Source organism: Patiria miniata, unplaced genomic scaffold (assembly GCF_015706575.1).
Source record: "Patiria miniata isolate m_02_andy unplaced genomic scaffold, ASM1570657v1 HiC_scaffold_3, whole genome shotgun sequence".
Taxonomy (NCBI): Eukaryota; Metazoa; Echinodermata; class Asteroidea; order Valvatida; family Asterinidae; genus Patiria; species Patiria miniata.
In genome coordinates this window covers 22370533-22389512 of record NW_024037069.1, presented here as the reverse complement: position 1 = coordinate 22389512, position 18980 = coordinate 22370533, and the positions used below count along the sequence as shown (strand labels likewise).

At 41.2% G+C, this 18980-nt stretch overlaps 3 protein-coding genes across 3 annotated transcripts; all 3 read right to left on the bottom strand.

Moving 5' to 3' along the window:
* Positions 1-235: 235 nt before the first annotated feature.
* LOC119737390 (protein asteroid homolog 1-like) lies at positions 236-5745 on the bottom strand. The gene is made up of 2 exons (XM_038211716.1): positions 5610-5745; positions 236-4316 (listed from the first exon to the last, which is right to left on the bottom strand). Exon 2 carries the CDS (start codon positions 4184-4186, stop codon positions 2033-2035), a length of 2154 nt encoding a protein of 717 aa, XP_038067644.1. The 5' UTR covers positions 4187-4316; positions 5610-5745; the 3' UTR covers positions 236-2032.
* Positions 5746-6433: 688 nt separating this feature from the next.
* On the bottom strand, positions 6434-12897 carry LOC119737391 (protein asteroid homolog 1-like). The gene is made up of 2 exons (XM_038211717.1): positions 12839-12897; positions 6434-8699 (listed from the first exon to the last, which is right to left on the bottom strand). Exon 2 carries the CDS (start codon positions 8567-8569, stop codon positions 6449-6451), a length of 2121 nt encoding a protein of 706 aa, XP_038067645.1. The 5' UTR covers positions 8570-8699; positions 12839-12897; the 3' UTR covers positions 6434-6448.
* Positions 12898-13415: 518 nt separating this feature from the next.
* Positions 13416-17185, bottom strand: LOC119737392 (protein asteroid homolog 1-like). Its single transcript, XM_038211718.1, has one exon. The coding sequence runs from the start codon at positions 16781-16783 to the stop codon at positions 14990-14992; it is 1794 nt and encodes a 597-aa protein (XP_038067646.1). The 5' UTR covers positions 16784-17185; the 3' UTR covers positions 13416-14989.
* Positions 17186-18980: the final 1795 nt, after the last annotated feature.

Sequence of the window (18980 nt, the reverse complement as noted above, 5' to 3'; positions counted from 1 at the left end):
TCAAATAAGAATTTTTTGCTAAGAAAATATTAGTTAAAGCAGGGAGGAAAGTGGTAAGAAATTGCTTCAGATCACACCACAGAACATCTAGAATCAATTTTACAGTACTTTTAGCATAAACACAAGGTTTTGGGTTGGGGGTCAAACTGCCAGTCTGGGTAAAACTTCTTTTAAAAGTGACCTAATTTATTTTTCGCAGCCCTTTTCTGTCTCTAATCAGCCTCAAACATACGAATTTGTTTCTTTTAATCCCTTTTTTATTAGATACACATATATTGAAGTTTTAAAACATTTCTCAATTTCAGTTATCCTGGAAATGTACTAGAATCATGATGCATAAATGTAAACTTAAAAGCTGCACTGAGCTAATATTTACAGTTTTATAAGATATATAATATACATTTTTAACTTTACACATGAAGTATTTTTCATTTAGTTTTAAAAATTTAAAAATTTTGCATAATTATACATGAAGTTGCATACTTAACAGATTCAATTAACCTGCCAACATCATAACCTTTGAACTCACATTGAAAATCCTAAGTCAAAAGTAAAAAAAAAAAAAAAAGGTAATCTCTGAAGAATAAACCAAATCAAACTTCAAAACTTGAAACAGACACTGGGTTTGACAATCAAATGATTATGAGGCATAGTGGATTATATTTGCAATCTACCTCCTTGTATGGAAACACCTAACTCTGACCACCCCATTGGGTATTCTTCAGGTACCCTGCTAAATGCAACAATATCCACTCAACTCAAATGACAACCATGATGCAACAAATTTCAACAGTGGATTCTGTAGCATTGTGTAGTGAACCCATTGCATACCAGCCATGGTACCAAGCAGTTACTCTGCTAAATGCAACAAATTGCAACAGTGGATTCTGTAGCATTGTGCAGTGAACCCAGTGCATACCAGCCCTGGCACCAAGCAGTTACCCTGCTAAATGCAACAAATTGCAACAGTGGATTCTGTAGCATTGTGCAGTGAACCCATTGCATACCAGCCATGGTACCAACCAGTTACCCTGCTAAATGCAACAAATTGCAACAGTGGATTCTGTAGCATTGTGCAGTGAACCCATTGCATACCAGCCATGGTACCAACCAGTTACCCTGCCAAATGCAACAAGATTCAACAAAGCATGGGGACTTGAGTTGGCTGCTAAATGCAACAACTTGCAACAACTTTTTACCACAGTTGCAATATGTTGCATTCTGTTGCATTTAGCGGGGTTAGGGTTAAGTTGTTCACCAAACAAATGTCAATTTCAAAGACATCTGCATACAGCATGAACAATTTCTTCTTAAATCTGTACTAGAAAAAAATGTGTCAAGTATTTTAATGTCTTTTAATTATAGCACCAAAAATATAGATTTTGCACCAACTGATATTTCAAAATGAACAATATAGGAATTTACACAAATATGGATAGTTGCCATGCAGTGCACATTTTATAAACTCTTGAGGTTAAGTTTCAATTTTGGATAAAATATTTATCCCCGCAAGCCAGGCAGTGCAATTAGATTTACGTCTGGTTTTGAACTGTAAACATGCATTTGTTTCCAAAAATGAGATGAAAGAAGCTATTTTATATCATTTGATTCTCAATTGAGATTGGATGCCCTTTAAAGTTATCAATGAAAAAACAACCAATCAAAAGCTTAACAGAAACTCACAATTAAATTGATGAAGAGGTAAATAGAAAAGGGCAAATACCCTTTTGAAGGAAGTGTAAAATACTTTAACAATCATATATCCAAATTAAAAATATATAATATTTTGACACAAAAGATACACCAATTTCTTCTGAACATCAAGAAACTACTATAAAATAGTACACAATAAACAACAGATTTCTTCTTTAAGATGGGAAATATCAGTTACATTTTATGTCGTTGTGCAGCTACTGATCAAAATAACTGAACATGATTACAACAAAAAATGTGATCCTTGGTGTAATGAACTATATAAGCTGAATGCACAGTATCAAAGACATACAGGTCAAAGGAATCAAACTAGTGGATCTCACTCATTCCATCCCAGTGCAGCAAACCTGCTGGAAACCTCGACACCATAAGTTACTTCTTCAGTGTCTCTCTCTGCACCACCTTCAGCACCTCTCGCAGGAGGGGTGTCCATGGATGGCCTTGAGGTTCCTGGCCTGGATGGTGCCTTCTTGCCCTTCTTGCTCTTTTTGGTCCTCTTCCTTGGCATGAGAAAGGGCCAGGAGGGCTCAAGGAGCTGATCAAACAATGCCCGAATTCTTGGCCTGGTGCCACGCAAGAGTTCTTTCACCACCCACTGTCGCTGCACTGTTGAAGACATTGGCTTCAGATTGATGCAGAGACTGTGTATCAGAGGACCATTGTACAGGACTGCCATATCAGGATACACAAATGGACTGAGCAGAACTTTATTCAGATTGACTAAGCCAAGCATGCACTGCTGCCACTGTGCCATCGCCTGGATGACCTCTACATCTAACTGTCGGGACTTGTATATGTTCTCATGTGGCTTACAGTTTGCGAGGATGGCATGCACATCTGAATTTTCCAGGCCCACTTGAAGGAGCTTTGGAGTGCCTTGGCCTTTGCTGATGTATCTCTGCCTGCTTGCCGCAACTCCATGTAACCAGCTGACAAGAAGGGCTACTATCTGGTAAGAGTAGACAGTTGGGTCTGCATGACTGAGCAAGTTTAAAGTCACACAAGTAGCAAGTTGGAACAACGCTGGAATGCTGCGAATGACTGAGCCATCAATCCCTGCTGCAGCAAGGAGAATTGCTCTGCGATCAGTTTCATACATATCTGGGATATCCTGTAGACTGGGCAAAGCTAACTTCCGCCCATCACCTCCAGCGATGTCATAGGCTGGCTCGACAATCCTGTGCTTCAGACTCCCAGATGACTGTGCATACTCCTCAACAACTGGTGGCCTTCTAGAGGTTGACTTTTGCTCCTGTAGCAGGATGCCATACAAGATGGCTCTGATGTTGAGTGATGCTCCCCCAGCGCTGGGCTGGCGAGAGTCTTCCAACTGAATTGTAAGGAAGACCCTTTTGTTGCAAAGGACATTGGCGCACATTGCTGAAACCTTGCCCCGATTCAGCAGAGCAACAAACCAGGGTGGTACAGAAGCACACGTTGCCAACTTACTTCGTTCAGGTTTCAACAGACCACCAGAAAAGTACGCCTTGGTCAGGCTATCTGAAAAGTGGTACATCTCAAGGGATGCATCAATCAAGCATATCAGCTTCTCTCGATCAGCTCCTCTCAAATGCCTGACCATGTCATGGATGGCTTCCTCCTTTGTCTCCTTTTCACTCAGCCAGGATAGATAACTAACAATCTGGTCGTAGCTCCTCCTGCCCGTCTTTGATCGAAAAAACTTGGAATGAACAAAGCTTTGGAATGGGTCAAGAGAGGCTCCAAAGGTGTCTTTGTAATCATTTCCAACAGCAGTTGCAAGTATGGGCAGTAATGCCTGCTTGACATGGAACATCTTGCAGAAGGCACTACTCTTGTACATCATACACTCAATGTACAGCTGACCCGATGATGGGTTGGCTGTCGTCTTATGCTTCCACCCACTTGGCTGTGCTGCTGCTTCTGACACCTTAATCCTTCTAGGATTCTTCCAGTCAAAGTGGTCCAGTGGCAAGTATCCATCTCTCAGGTCCATGATGTAGAAGTCACTGTCACGGGAAGCTGCTGCACAGTCCAAAGCATTAGCCAGAGCTGCAGTTTCAGCATCTGCTTCAAAGTCACAAAATACATACGGAATGCCAAGATCATCCAGCACCTTCATGAACACCAATGCACTGCAAGGAGAAACTGCTTTCCCACCTCTACCACTAGAAATAGCAACAGCTGTTCGGATACGTTCCTGGTTCCTAGACTTGGTTTCTGCAAGCTTCTTGTCATCCATCTCTAAGGCTCCGTCAAACACAAGGTATGGAGAAATATTGCACTTGGCAAGATTGAGAAAGAAAAGCTGACACTTGGCCGAAAAGATCTGGTAACGGCCACCATGATGTCCATCATCACAGGGAGGGCGATCTTGGTACAAGAAGTACCTGAGTGCATAGCCATCAATGGCGAGACGTGCATCATGTAGGCAATGCCTTGTGAACAATGACGGATGCTGCTCAATCATAGAAGTAAGTCCCCTGACTCCCATGCTGCACCAGCAAGATTAGCAATGTCAACATGCAGTGCAGCTTGTATTGAAGTCACTTGAATAGTCAAGACAGATGGAAAAGGTGTGTTCAATCTTCTCCCTGCGAAACAAGTTGCAGTTGTACATTCACCTGTAAGCGGATAAAATGTGTATATGAATAAATTGAGATGTAATTTACCAAGGTCTCTTCAAGTTGCTGCACACCATGTTCCTCATCCATAGATCCGGAATAGTGTAAATTTGTTATCTGGTGACAATGTCGAAACATTCAGTACTCATATAGCATTGCAGTCTAACCTTTAACATTATACAGTAAGGCCTAAATAATTAAGTTTCTTGGATCAAGTGAAGTTTTGTGCACAAATGAGATGTAAGTGAAATTACAATCTCTGAAGATCAGCAAAATTGCCAGTTTTAGATCTAGTTTGCCACCGAGTTCACAAAAAAAATACACTATAGTAAAACACATGGACATGGGAGTAACACAGGATTGTCATTCAACCAGTGTACACCAGTCAAACCCAATTGTTACTCTTGAACTCATATAGCCTCATGTCACTTTATGCAGTATCCTGATTCAACTTGCAACGCTTAACGACTGATCTTAACTTTGTCACAATAATCATTTAGAAAGAAAAAGAATGAGATTCAAATAACTTCACTGAAATTTTTGGCTCTTCGGGTTAATCAGGTTTTAATAAAGTAGGAATATTTACATCATATGCAGTTTATACAATGTACTAGGAGTTATAAAACATGTCAGTAATAATGATCAACCGAACACTGAATTGATATATACTCCCCGATGTAAATTCCATATTAAAACAAAATTCTGAAGACTGAATCTGAATCTGAATACTACAGTTGGCAAGGCATTAAGAAACATTACTTCAACTTGTTGGCTTAGTTTTGAGCGTGCATGATATTGAATGGATGGCAGACGCATCAAACATCAAATAATATATAGGCAGTGGCTATATGTTACGGCAGCCGTAACGCAATATTCAACTGCAGCTGCCATCGTTCCGCATTGCAAAAACACCAATGTTGCATTCAAACTCTCAAGAACATTTTCAAAGTCTTTCCGGAAAAAAAATGTGGAAACCTAGACGCCACTTTTTCCGTCATTGCAAAAATGATGATAAGACATATTAAGACATGAATCTGTGACTGAGAAACATTTCCAATTTTGTTGTGAAATACTTAGAAAATTTTCTCGACTCTCCATAGACTTTGAACACAATCGCGGAAGTGGCGTCAGGTTGGGTTGCAACATTTTTTCCATGACAGACCTTCATTGAGATGAAGTGGCCATACGTCATACACTATTCTCTTCATACATTCTTTCGAAGAAATCTTTGTTGAATTTCTAACGACCGTTGTGGCAGTAAAAATGAATGATCTTTCTTTGGGGCAAACCTACCTCGCTTACGAGTTGACTACATACTACACCATGACTCAGTAACACTAACAGCTGTGTGACTGACTTCCGACTTCCGCACTACATTCGCGCCCTTGTCACGCGTGCACGTGATCATCAATCATCACGTTTATTATACAAAACACATTTACATGCAGAGGGCGCCTTTCATAATTAATGGCTAGTTTGGTTTCGGTAATTTTATGTGGCTGTCTAATGTATGAGTCGGGTCCCAGAGATACAGTAGCGTTCAGGCAAGTGCAAGTGGAAGACGGGGGATCCAGAGCAACAGGAGTAAAATATTGCCCCTATTAGCCCAATTCTTTAAATATTTTTTCATATTCTTAGCCTGCCGGTTTTTAAGGATTCCCACGTAAGTACAGAACGAACTGCCGATATTGACCTTTCCAATATTCATCTATCCTATCCTCCCCGATCCATCCCTTGTATGCAACCCAGTCAAAACCAGTACTTTTTGCATAAACACAAAGGTTTTGGGTTGGGGGTCAAACTGCCAGTCTGGGTAAAACTTTTTTTTAAAGTGACCTTATTTTTTTTCGCAGCCCTTTTCTGTCTATATTCAGCCTCAAAACATACCCATTTGTTTCTTTTAATCACTTTTTTATTAGATATTGAAGTTTTAAAACATTTCTCAATTTCAGTTATCCTGGAAATGTACAAAGAATCACAACAATACAAAGAACTTCAAAGCTGCACTGAGCTAAAATTTGCAGTATCATGTAATTGTTTAAGATATATAATATACATTTAATAACTTTACACATGAAGTATTTTTCATTTAGTTTTTATAAACCATGTCAAAGGAATCAAACTAGTGGATCTCACTCATTCCATCCCAGTGCAGCAAACCTGTTGGAAACCCGGACACTATAAAATACTTCCTCAGTGTCTCTCTCTGCACCACCTTCAGCACCTCTCGCAGGAGGGGTGTCCATGGATGGCCTTGAGGTTCCTGGCCTGGATGGTGCCTTCTTACCCTTCTTGCTTTTGTTGGTCCTCTTCCTTGGCATGAGAAAGGGCGACAAGGGCTTAAGGAGCTGATCAAGCAATGCATGAATTCCTGGCATGGTGTCACCCAAGAGCTCTCTCACCACCCACTGTAATTGCTGCTCTGTTGAAGACATTGGCTTCAGAATGATGCAGAGACTGTGTATCAGAGGACCATTGTACAGGACTGCCATATCAGGATACACAAATGGACTGAGCAGAACTTTATTCAGATGGACTAAGTCAAGCAAGCACTGCTGCCACTGTGCCATCGCCTGGATGACCTCTACATCTAACTGTCGGGACTCCTCGTACTTGTTCTCATGTGGCTTACAGTTTGTGAGGATGGCATGCATATCAGAGTTTTCCAGGTCTACTTGAAGGAGCTTTGGAGTGTCTTGGTCTTTGTTGATGTATTTCTGCCTGCTTGCCGCAACTCCATGTAACCAGCTGACAAGAAGGGCTACTATCTGGTCAGAGTAGACAGGTGGGTTTGCATGACTGAGCAAGTTTAAAGTCACACAAGTAGCAAGTTGGAACAACGCTGGAATGCTGAGAATGACTGAGCCACCAATCCCTGCTGCAGCAAGGAGAATTTCTCTGCGATCAGTTTCATACATATCTGGGATATCCTGTAGACTGGGCAAAGCTAACTTCCGCCCATCACATCCAGCGATGTCATAGGCTGGCTCGACAATACTGTGCTTCAGACTCCCAGATGACTGTGCATACTCCTCAACAACTGGTGGCCTTCTAGAGGCTGACTTTTGCCCCTTAAGCAGGATGCCATACAAGATGGCTCTGATGTTGAGTGATGCTCCCCCAGCGCTGACCTGGCGAGAGTCTTCCACCTGAATTTTAAGGAAGACCCTTTTGTTGCAAAGGACATTGGCGCACATTGCTGCAACCTTGCCCCGATTCAGCAGATCAACAAACCAGGGTGGTACAGAAGCACACGCTGCCAACTTACTTCGTTTAGGATTCAACTGACCACCAGTAAAGTGTGCCACGGTCAGGCTATCTGAAAAGTGGTACATCTCAAGGGATGCATCAATCAAGCGTCTCAGCTTCTCTCGATCAGCTCCTCTCACATGCCTGACCATGTCATAGATGGCTTCCTCCTTTGTCTCCTTTTCTTTCAGCCAGGAAAGATAACTAACAATCTGGTCGTAGCTTCTCCTGCCCGTCTTTGATGAAAAAAACTTGGAATGAACAAAGCTTTGGAATGGGTCAAGAGAGGCTCCAAAGGTGTCTTTGTAATCATTTCCAACAGCAGTTGCAAGTATGGGCAGTAATGTCTGCTTGACATGGAACATCTTGCAGAAGGCACTACTCTTGTACTTCTTACACTCAATGTACAGCTGACCCGATGGTGCTGCTGCTTCTGACACCTTAATCATTTTAGGATTCATCCAGTCAAAGTGGTTCAGTGGCAAGTATCCATCTCTCAGGTCCATGATGTAGAAGTCACTGTCACCGGAAGCTGCTGCACAGTCCAAAGCATTAGCCAGAGCTGCAGTTTCAGCATCTGCCTCAAAGTCACAAAATACATACGGAATGCCAAGATCATCCAGCACCTTCATGAACACCAATGCACTGCAAGGAGAAACGGCTATCCCACCACTACCACTAGGAATAGCAACAGCCGTTCGGATACGTTCCTGGCTCCTAGACTTGGTTTCTGCAAGCTTCTTGTCATCCATCTCTAAGGCTCCGTCAAATACAAGGTATGGAGAAATATTGCACTCGGCAAGATTGAGAAAGAAACGCTGACACTTGGCCGAAAAGATCTGGTAACGGCCACCATGATGTCCATTATCACAGGGAGGGCGATCTTGGTACAAGAAGTACTTGAGTGCATTGCCATCAATGACAAGACGTGCATCATGTAGGCAATGCCTTGTGAACAATGACGGATGCTGCTCAATCATAGAAGTAAGTCCCTTGACTCCCATGATGCAACAGCAAGATTAACAATGTCAACATGCAGTGCAGCTTGTATTGAAGTCACTTGAATAGTCAAGACAGATGGAAAAGGTGTGTTCAATCTTCTCCCTGAGAAACAAGTTGCAGCTATACATTCACCTGTAAGAGGATAAAATGTGTACAGGAATAAATTGAGATGTAAATTACCAAGGTCTCTTGCTGAACACCATGTTCCTCATCCATAGATCCGGAATAGTGTAAATTTGTTATCTGGTGACAATATCGAAACATTCAGTACTCATATAGCATTGCAGTCTAACCTTTAACATTATACAGTAGGGCCTAAACAATTAATTTTACTGGATCAAGTGAAGTTTTGTGCACAAATGAGATGCAAGTGAATTACAACCTCTGAAGATCAGCAAAATTGACAGTTTTTGACAGTGATGTAGTGCCTTGATGCTGGGCCTTGGCGTTAAGGCTGCCTTAAGGCTGGACTTTAGGGCCTTGGCCTTGAGGCTTGAGGGCAAAAGCCTTGGCCTTGAGGGATCAGTGCCTTGCAATTTTGAGTCAAGGCTCTTCAAGGCCCATAGATTTTTGCATTTTCCAGATAAATCTGTTTGAAATTTTGCTGTTACCATTTTATTTGTGTTACCATGGCAGAGGGAAACACCCTATAGATTTGTGTGCTGGGCACATTTTCACTTTAATAGCATCACATTTTGTTACCATTATAGTACATTTGCTGCAATAACTTTCTGTACACTTTGGGGGCTAAGGAGATAATCACTTAAATTGCATACAATTATGGAATAGATCTGTGACTGCTGTTCGCTCGTACCCCCGCCCTGCAAACAGGGCGCTGGGAAGGGCAGATGAGCTTCACAAAATCTTGTGAAGGAAGTTGGGAAGGCATTCTAGGTAATTTATCGTGACATATGTAAAAAGCATCTGGCTGCAGCGGTAGACCGCCATCTTACTAATGGAGATCAATGTAGACCTCGGTTAGCCAATGCGCGCAAATACTATCCGAAAAGTTTGCCATCGAAATACATACACACCACACCGGATGTGATTTCTTTTTTATTGCGGACCATATGGACACATTTTGAGCGTCGAATGATATGCATTTCGACCCTTCGTGAATTCGAAACGGAGCCTGAGCAACTGACAGGAGTGAAAATTTACAAGTCAGATAAGTTTTACAGATTTTCCTAATTAAGCTTTTCAACCAAACAAAGGGCGTCGCATTTATGAATGGGAATAAAAGAGCGATGGGCAGTCTTAGCGGCCATTTCAAACCTTGCAGGGTCCTGGTCGTCACGACTGGACGTGATGACGTGTAGGTCACAGGTCACGCAAAATCTAGCCAATCAGAGCGTTAATTCGTCTGCCCTTCCCAGCGTCCTGTTTGCAGGGCAGGGGGTACGAGTGAATGACTGCTGATCATGCTCTGAGTATACTGCCCTCAATAACTGATACTATGCTAATTGAGGTCAGATTTTGGGTCACTTTCCATGTATGTTTTAGGTAAGGCCAAACAAAAAAAATGGTGTGTTTACGGTAACGGCCTGAAAAAAATCCAGGTAGGTAGGTAGGGAAATAATTTTATTGTGTAATTTTTTTTTTTTTCATTTCAGTTCTGCAAGCCCATGCGTGTTCTTTTGCAAAAAAAATTGTATAAAACCACTATTCAAGCATTGAAGATATTCAATCGATACATTTCAATCCAAATTAATTTGTATCGTCGGCCAGGGTTCTCCCCAGGATTTTTTCAAACATGTTGGGAAGATTTGCTGTGATTCAACAACCCGAAAATGTTTGAACTTTAGAAGCGCTCTGGTGCATTTTAGAGCAAATCTGGGGGTCTTTATCTTAAGATTTGTCCTTGAAATTCAGAGGAGATCTTGTAGGTCACTAATATTTTTGTAATTTAAGAAAAAAAATCAAAATTGTTAACTTAAAAAGAATTAACATTTCACAACCTGTGTTTCATTGCTTCCTAACTAGAAAAGTATGAATTACATTATTTTACATGTAAGTTTCAAATTAAGAAAAAAGGTGGAGAAAAAAAAACACTTTTCTTCCGATTACATGCCTTTCAAAATAGCGTCAGTAGGTCGGAAAATTATTTCGCCAATTTTCTTGGGGTGCTGATTAATGGAGCATCATTCGTACTGAAGAGCAAGGAATCATGTTTATTTTGTGCCTGGATTATTTTAATTTGCGCGACGAAAGTTATCAAGAGTGGCTATCAAAAGTGATTAAAACTTGCCTCACCTAAGGTCGGTGATTCCACTTCATGCTTAACATACATCACGGCCGCTGGCACCGCCAACATTCCGCCTGGCTAGCCGAACATCGCGCCGAACTCACGGCCCACGTGGCCGAAAATCTTGCGCTACTGCAGAAACACGCTACGATGTTTCGCCACAAGTTCGAGCTTTGCAATCTCGTCATTTTAATGGAAAACACATTCACAGAAAGTAAAGATCACGTTCTGTGAATTAATTCGCAGAAATTCTCTTTCTCCAGCGATGTTTGTTTGGTAATATTTTTACGATCCAACTTCGGCCCACTACATCATCATGCGGTATGATACGAAGTATGGACCGGAGAGAGGCAGTAGTCACTGGTTCCGGTCCTTCATCACAGCATTGATTCCGTTAGCTGGCGAAGGGAACCAGTGTACCATGCTGTGTGTTAGCTGGGTGCTGCTGGTGGTCGACAGAACACGTCATCGTGTGCATTTTGATCACACATGCATCGGAAAAACAGGATTTTGGTCAAGATTTTGCATGTCAAGATGAAATAATGGCGTATGTAACGATCAAATTGTGCATTTTAATGGCGTGTATGATAATTAAATTGTGCGTATCAGGGGCTAAAAAATGTGATCGCCATTTTTTGTCGGCGCATCGGGCCGGGGCCGCAATTCCAGCGTATGGGGCCGATACGCAGTACGCACGTTTGTACGTGGGGAGAACCATGCTGTCCGTCGGCTAGCCAGGCGTACCCCGATGCGTTTCGTAGTTTGAGAATTCAAGTTTTGAGCACTTCGTGATGATGTGTTATGTGACTATAATTAGTTCTTAATTAGTGATCATTTAATAAAACAGGGCCTTGGCCTTGGCCTTGAGGGTTAAGCCTTGGCCTTAGCCTTAAGGCTTGAGGGTCAAAGCCTTGGCCTTAAGGGTCAAAGCCTTGGCCTTGGCCTTGAGGTTCAAAGCCTTTGCTCCAACACTGGTTTTAGATCGTTGTCACTGAGTTAACAAAAAGAATATAATATTGTAAAACACATGGACATGGGATTAATTTGGGATTGTCAATCAACCAGTCAAACCCAATTTGTAACTCTTGAACTTATAGATATTCCAAAACATTGAACATATAGGAAGTACATGTAGCGCCTATGTCAGTATATGCAGTATCCTGATTCAACTTGCAGCCACTGATCTTAAATTGTCACAATGTCCGAAACAAAAACATAAACATTTAGAAACAAAAAAAAAAAAAGATTCAAATAACTGTACTAAAATGTTTGGCTCTTCAGGTTAATTAGGTTTTATTAAAGTAGGAATATTTACATCATATGCAATTTATACAATGTACAAGGAGTTATAAAATATGTCACAAATTGTCAGTAATGATGATCATGCAACCAAACTCTGAATTGACAACTCCCCGATGCAAATTCCAGCTATTTAAAAAAAAAAAATCTGAATCCGAATCTGGATACTACAGTTGGCAAGGCATTAAGAATCATCACTCCAACTTGTTGGGTTAGTTTTGAGCGTGCATGATATGGAATGGCGCGTAGGATGTCAAATTATATATAGGCAGTGGCTATGTTATGGCAGCCGTAACGCAGTATTCAACTGCAGCTGTCATCATTCCGGCATTGCAAAAACACCAATGTTGCATTCAAACTCTCAAGAACATTTTCAATGTGTTTCCGGAAAAAAAGGGTGCAACCTGACGCCACTTTTTCAGTCATTGCAAAAATGATGATAACATATTAAGACATGATCTGGGACTGAGAAACATGTCCAATTTTGTTGGGAAGTACTTGTCTCGACTCTCCATAGACTCTCCATAGACTTTGATTTTGAACACAATCGCGGAAGTGGCGTCAGGTTGCAACATTTTTCCATGACAAACCTTCATTGAGATGAAGTGGCCATACCGGCACGTCATACAATATTCTCTTCATACATTCTTTCGAAGAAATCTTTGTTGAATTTCTAACACCGTTATGGCAGTCAAAATGAATGTTCTTTCTTTGTGGGCATACCTACCTCGCTTACGAGTTGACTACCAATAACAGCTGTGTGACTGACCTTCGCACTTCAATCGCGCCGCGCCCCTTGTGTCACGCGTGCACGTGATCATCAATTAATCACGTTTATTATACAGAACACATTTACATGCAGAGGGCGCCTTTCACAATTAATGGCTAGTTGATTTCGGTACTTTTATGTGGCTGTCTCATGTATGAGTCGGGTCCCAGAGATACAGTAGCGTTCAGGCAAGTGCAAGTGGAAGACGGGGAATCCAGAGCAACAAGAGTAAAATATTGCCCCTATTAGCCCAATTCTTTAAATATTTTTTCATGTACTCAGCCTGCCGGTTTTTAAGGATTCCCACGTAAGTACAGAACGAACTGCCGATATTGACTTTTCCAATCATCTATCCTATCCTCCCCGATCCATCCCTTGTATGCAACCCACTTTTTACCCAGTCAAAACCAGTACTTTTAGCATAAACACCAAGGGTTGGGTTGGGGGTCAAACTGCCAGTCTGGGTAAAACTTTTTTTAAAAGTGACCTAATTTATTATTCGCAGCCCTTTTCTGTCTATAATCAGCCTCAAAACATACGCATTTGTTTCTTTTAATCACTTTTTTTTATTAGATATTGAAGTTTTAAAACATTTCTCAATTTCAGTTATCCTGGAAATGTACAAAGAATCATGATGCATAAATGTAAACTTTAAAGCTGCACTGAGCTAAAATGTGCAGTATCATATAGTTTTTAAGATATATAATATACATTTAATAACTTTACACATGAAGTAATTTTCATTTAGTTTAATAAACCATGTTGATTTAAAAATTGTGCATAATTATATATGAAGTTGCATATTTAACACTCAATTAAACCTGCCAACGCCATAACCTTTGAACTCACATTCAAAATACTAAGTCAAAAGTATGAAAAAAAAAGAAGTAATGTCTGAAGAATTAACCAAATCAAACTTCAAAACTTGAAACAGACACTTGGTTTGATAATCAAATGATTATGAAACATAGTGTGTTATATTTGCCATCTACCTCTTATCTTGTATGGAAACACCTAACTCTGACACCCCCCTCCCCCATTGGGTATTCTTCAGGTACCCTGCTAAATGCAACAATATCCACTCAACTCAACTCAAATGAGAACCATGCTAAATGCAACAAACTGCAACAGTGGATACTCTTGTATCGCCTTGTGAGCAGTTGCCCTGCTAAATGCAACAAGATGCAACAAAGCATGGGGACTTGAGTTGGCTGCTAAATGCAACAACTTGCAACAACTTTTTACCACTGTTGCAATATGTTGCATTCTGTTGGATTTAGCGGGGTTAGGGTTAAGTTGTTCACCAAACAAATGTCAATTTCAAAGACATCTGCATACAGCATGAACAATTTTTTCTTAAATCTGTACTAGAATCTAACGAGTCAAGTATTTTAATGTCTCTATAGCACCAAAAATATAGATTTTGCACCAACTGATATTTCAAATGAACAATATAGGAACTTTTACAAAGACATGCAGTGCACATTTTATAAGTTTAAGGTGAAGTTTAAAGTTAAGTTTCAATTTTGGATAAAATATTTATCCCCACAAGCCAGGCAGTGCAATTAGATTTACGTGTGGTTTTGAACTGTTAACATGCATTTGTTTTCCAAAATGAGGTGAAAGAAGCTATTTTATATAATTTGATTCTCAATTGAGATTGGATGCCCTTTAACAGTATCTATGAAAAACAACCAGTAAAATGGTACTGGGAAAAACAAACAATCAAAAGCTTAACAGAAACTCGCAATTAAATTGATAAAGGGGTAAATACAGAAGGGCAAATACCTTTTTGAAGGAAGTGTAAAATACTTTAACAATCATATATCCAAATTAAAAATATTATTTTGACACAAAAGATACACCAATTTCTTATGAACATCAAGAAACTACTATAAAATATTATAAAATAAACAAAACAGATTTCTTCATTAAGATGGGATATATCAGTCACATTGTACAAATGTATGTCATTGTGCTTCTATTGATCAAAATAATTGAACACTATTAGAACAAAAAAGGATGTGCACCGTAGTGTACTGAAGTATATAAGCTGAATGCACAGTATCAAAGACATACAGGTCAAAGTAATCAAACTAGTGGATCTCACTAATACTGTCCCAGTGCAGCAAACCTGCTGGAAACCTGGACACCATAAGTTACTTCCTCAGTGTCTCTCTCTGCACCACCTTCAGCACCTCTCGCAGTAGGGGTGTCCATGGATGGCCTTGAGGTTCCTGGCCTGGATGGTGCCTTCTTACACTTCTTGCTCTTTTTGGTCCTCTTCCTTGGCATGAGAAAGGGCCAGGAGGGCTCAAGGAGCTGATCAAGCAATGCCCGAATTCTTGGCTTGGTGCCACGCAAGAGTTCTTTCACCACCCACTGTCGTTGCACTGTTGAAGACATTGGCTTCAGATTGATGCAGAGACTGTGTATCAGAGGACCATTGTACAGGACTGCCATATCAGGATACACAAATGGACTGAGCAGAACTTTATTCAGATTGACTAAGCCAAGCACGCCATCTTGCCACTGTGCCATCGCCTGGATGACCTCTACATCTAACTGTCGGGACTCCTTGTATATGTTCTCATGTGGCTTACAGTTTGCGAGGATGGCATGCACATCTGAGTTTTCCAGGCCCACTTGAAGGAGCTCTGGAGTGCCTTGGCCTTTGCTGATGTATCTCTGCCTGCTTGCCGCAACTCCATGTAACCAGCTGACAAGAAGGGATACTATCTGGTAAGAGTAGACAGTTGGGTCTGCATGACTGAGCAAGTTTAAAGTCACACAAGTAGCAAGTTGGAACAACGCTGGAATGCTGCGAATGACTGAGCCATCAATCCCTGCTGCAGCAAGGATAATTGCTCTGCGATCAGTTTCACACATAGCTGGGATATCCTGTAGACTGGGCAAAGCTAGCTTCCACCCATCACCTCCAGCGATGTCATAGGATGGCTCGACAATACTGTGCTTCAGACTCCCAGATGACTGTGCATACTCCTCAACAACTGGTGGCCTTCTAGAGGCTGACTTTTGCTCCTGTAGCAGGATGCCGTACAAGATGGCTCTGATGTTGAGTGATGCTCCCCCAGCGCTGGGCTGGCGAGAGTCTTCCACCTGAATTGTAAGGAAGACCCTTACAAAAAACTTGGAATGAACAAAGCTTTGGAATGGGTCAAGAGAGGCTCCAAAGGTGTCTTTGTAATCATTTCCAACAGCAGTTGCAAGTATGGGCAGTAATGCCTGCTTGACATGGAACATCTTGCAGAAGGCACTACTCTTGTACTTCTTACACTCAATGTACAGCTGACCCGATGGTGCTGCTGCTTCTGACACCTTAATCATTTTAGGATTCTTCCAGTCAAAGTGGTTCAGTGGCAAGTATCCATCTTTCAGGTCCATGATGTAGAAGTCACTGTCACCGGAAGCTGCTGCACAGTCCAAAGCATTAGCCAGAGCTGCAGTTTCAGCATCTGCCTCAAAGTCACAAAATACATACGGAATGCCAAGATCATCCAGCACCTTCATGAACACCAATGTACTGCAAGGAGAAACGGCTATCCCACCACTACCACTAGGAATAGCAACAGCCGTTTGGATACGTTCCTGGCTCCTAGACTTGGTTTCTGCAAGCTTCTTGTCATCCATCTCTAAGGCTCCGTCAAACACAAGGTAAGGAGAAATATTGCACTCGGCAAGATTGAGAAAGAAAAGCTGACACTTGTCTGAAAAGATCTGGTAACGGCCACCATGATGTCCATTATCACAGGGAGGGCGATCTTGGTACAAGAAGTACCTGAGTGCATTGCCATCAAGGACAAGACGTGCATCATGTAGACAATGCCTTGTCAACAATGACGGATGCTGCTCAATCATAGAAGTAAGTCCCCTGACTCTCATGATGCACCAGCAAGATTAACAATGTCAACATGCAGTGCAGCTTGTATTGAAGTCACTTGAATAGTCAAGATAGATGGAAAAGGTGTGTTCAATCTTCTCCCTGAGAAACAAGTTGCAGTTATACATTCACCTGTAAGAGGATAAAATGTGTACATGAATAAATTGAGATGTAAATTACCAAGGTCTCTTGCTGAACACCATGTTCCTCATCCATAGATCCGGAAGAGTGTAAATTTGTTATCTGGTGACAATATCGAAACATTCAGTACTCATATAGCATTGCAGTCTAACCTTTAACATTATACAGTAGGGCCTAAATAATTAATTTTACTGGATCAAGTGAAGTTTTGTGCACAAATGAGATGCAAGTGAATTACAACCTCTGAAGTTCAGCAAAATTGGCAGTTTTTGACAGTGATGTAGTGCCTTGATGCTGGGCCTTGGCCTTAAGGCTTCCTTAAGGCTGGACTTTAGGGCCTTGGCCTTGAGGCTTGAGGTCAAATGCCTTGGCTTTGGCCTTGGCCTTGAGGGATCAGTGCCTTGCAATTTTGAGTCAAGGCTCTTCAAGGCCCATAGATTTTTGCATTTTCCAGATAAATCTGTTGGAAATTTTGCTGTTACCATTTTATTCGTGTTACCATGGCGGAGGGAAACACCCTATAGATTTGTGTGCTGGGCACACTTTCACGTTTATAGCATCACATTTTGTTACCATTATAGTACATTTGCTGCAATAACTTTCTGTACACTTTTGGGGCTAAGGAGATAATCACTTAAATTGCATACAATTATGGAATAGATCTGTGACTGCTGTTCGCTCGTACCCCCGCCCTGCAAACAGGGCGCTGGGAAGGGCAGCTGAGCATCACAGAATCTTGTGAAGGAAGTTGGGAAGGCATTCTGGGTAATTTATCGTGACCTATGTAAAAAGCATCTGGCTGCAGCGCCATCTTACTAATGGAGATCAATGTAGACCGCGGTTAGCCAATGCGCGCAAATACTATCCGAAAAGTTTGCCATCGAAATACATACACACCACACCGGATGTGATTTCTTTTTCATTGCGGACCATTTGGACACATTTTGAGCGTCGAATGATATGCATTTCGACCCTTCGTGAATTCGAAACGGAGCCTGAGCAACTGACAGGAGTGAAAATTTACAAGTCAGATAAGTTTTACAGATTTTCCTAATTAAGCTTTTCAACCAAAAAAAGGGCGTCGCATTTATAAATGGGAATAAAAGAGCGATGGGCAGTCTTAACAGCCATTTCAAACCTTGCAGGGTCCTGGTCGTCACGACTGGTCGTGATGACGTGTAGGTCACAGGTCACGCAAAATCTAGCCAATCAGAGCGTTAATTCGTCTGCCCTTCCCAGCGTCCTGTTTGCAGGGCAGGGGGTACGAGTGAATGACTGCTGATCATGCTCGGAGTATACTGCCCTCAATAACTGATACTATGCTAATTGAGGTCAGATTTTGGGTCACTTTCCATGTATGTTTTAGGTAATGCTAATACTTCTGACCATGTTGGCCCAGCAATTAAAATTCCCCAAATTAGTTTCTTGGATCCCCTTTTGTTATACTCGGGAGAATTGTGCGTCAATATAGAATTAAATCATTATTTTGTTTTAGTTAAACCATATTCATGAAGACCTGAACTTATACTTTAATAGATACAATGCAGTCATAAAACATTGTATGTGAGCATTTTAAAGTTGTTCTTCTTAAGGCCAAAAAAAAAGTCTCCGGTTTCTGGTATGCGCGCGCGTCGCCGTAGCCATGCGCGTCGGCAAAATGAAAAAGTTTTTTTTTTTCAATTAAAGATGATGTCTCAAAACCGCCAAACTCACTGGTTTGACTGGAATCCTGCTACTGCACAATTTTAACGTGTTTTTAGATGGGGTTATGATCGAGAATAAGCTTTATGTGGCCTCTCTGGACTCTTATATATTTGCACTAAGTTTAGTCGGGCACCATTTGCAGTCATCAGCCGACATTTGAAGCAAAAAAAGTCAGGTAAAAAAAAAAAAAAAAGCCGCGTCGCCGCACCACTTTTTGGACAAGCTCCATACCAGAAACCGGAGATTTATTTTGTTTGGCCTAATGAGCAATTCGTGATGATGTGTTATGTGACTATAATTAGTTCTTAATTAGTGATCATTTCATAAAACAGGGCCTTGGCCTTGGCCTTGAGG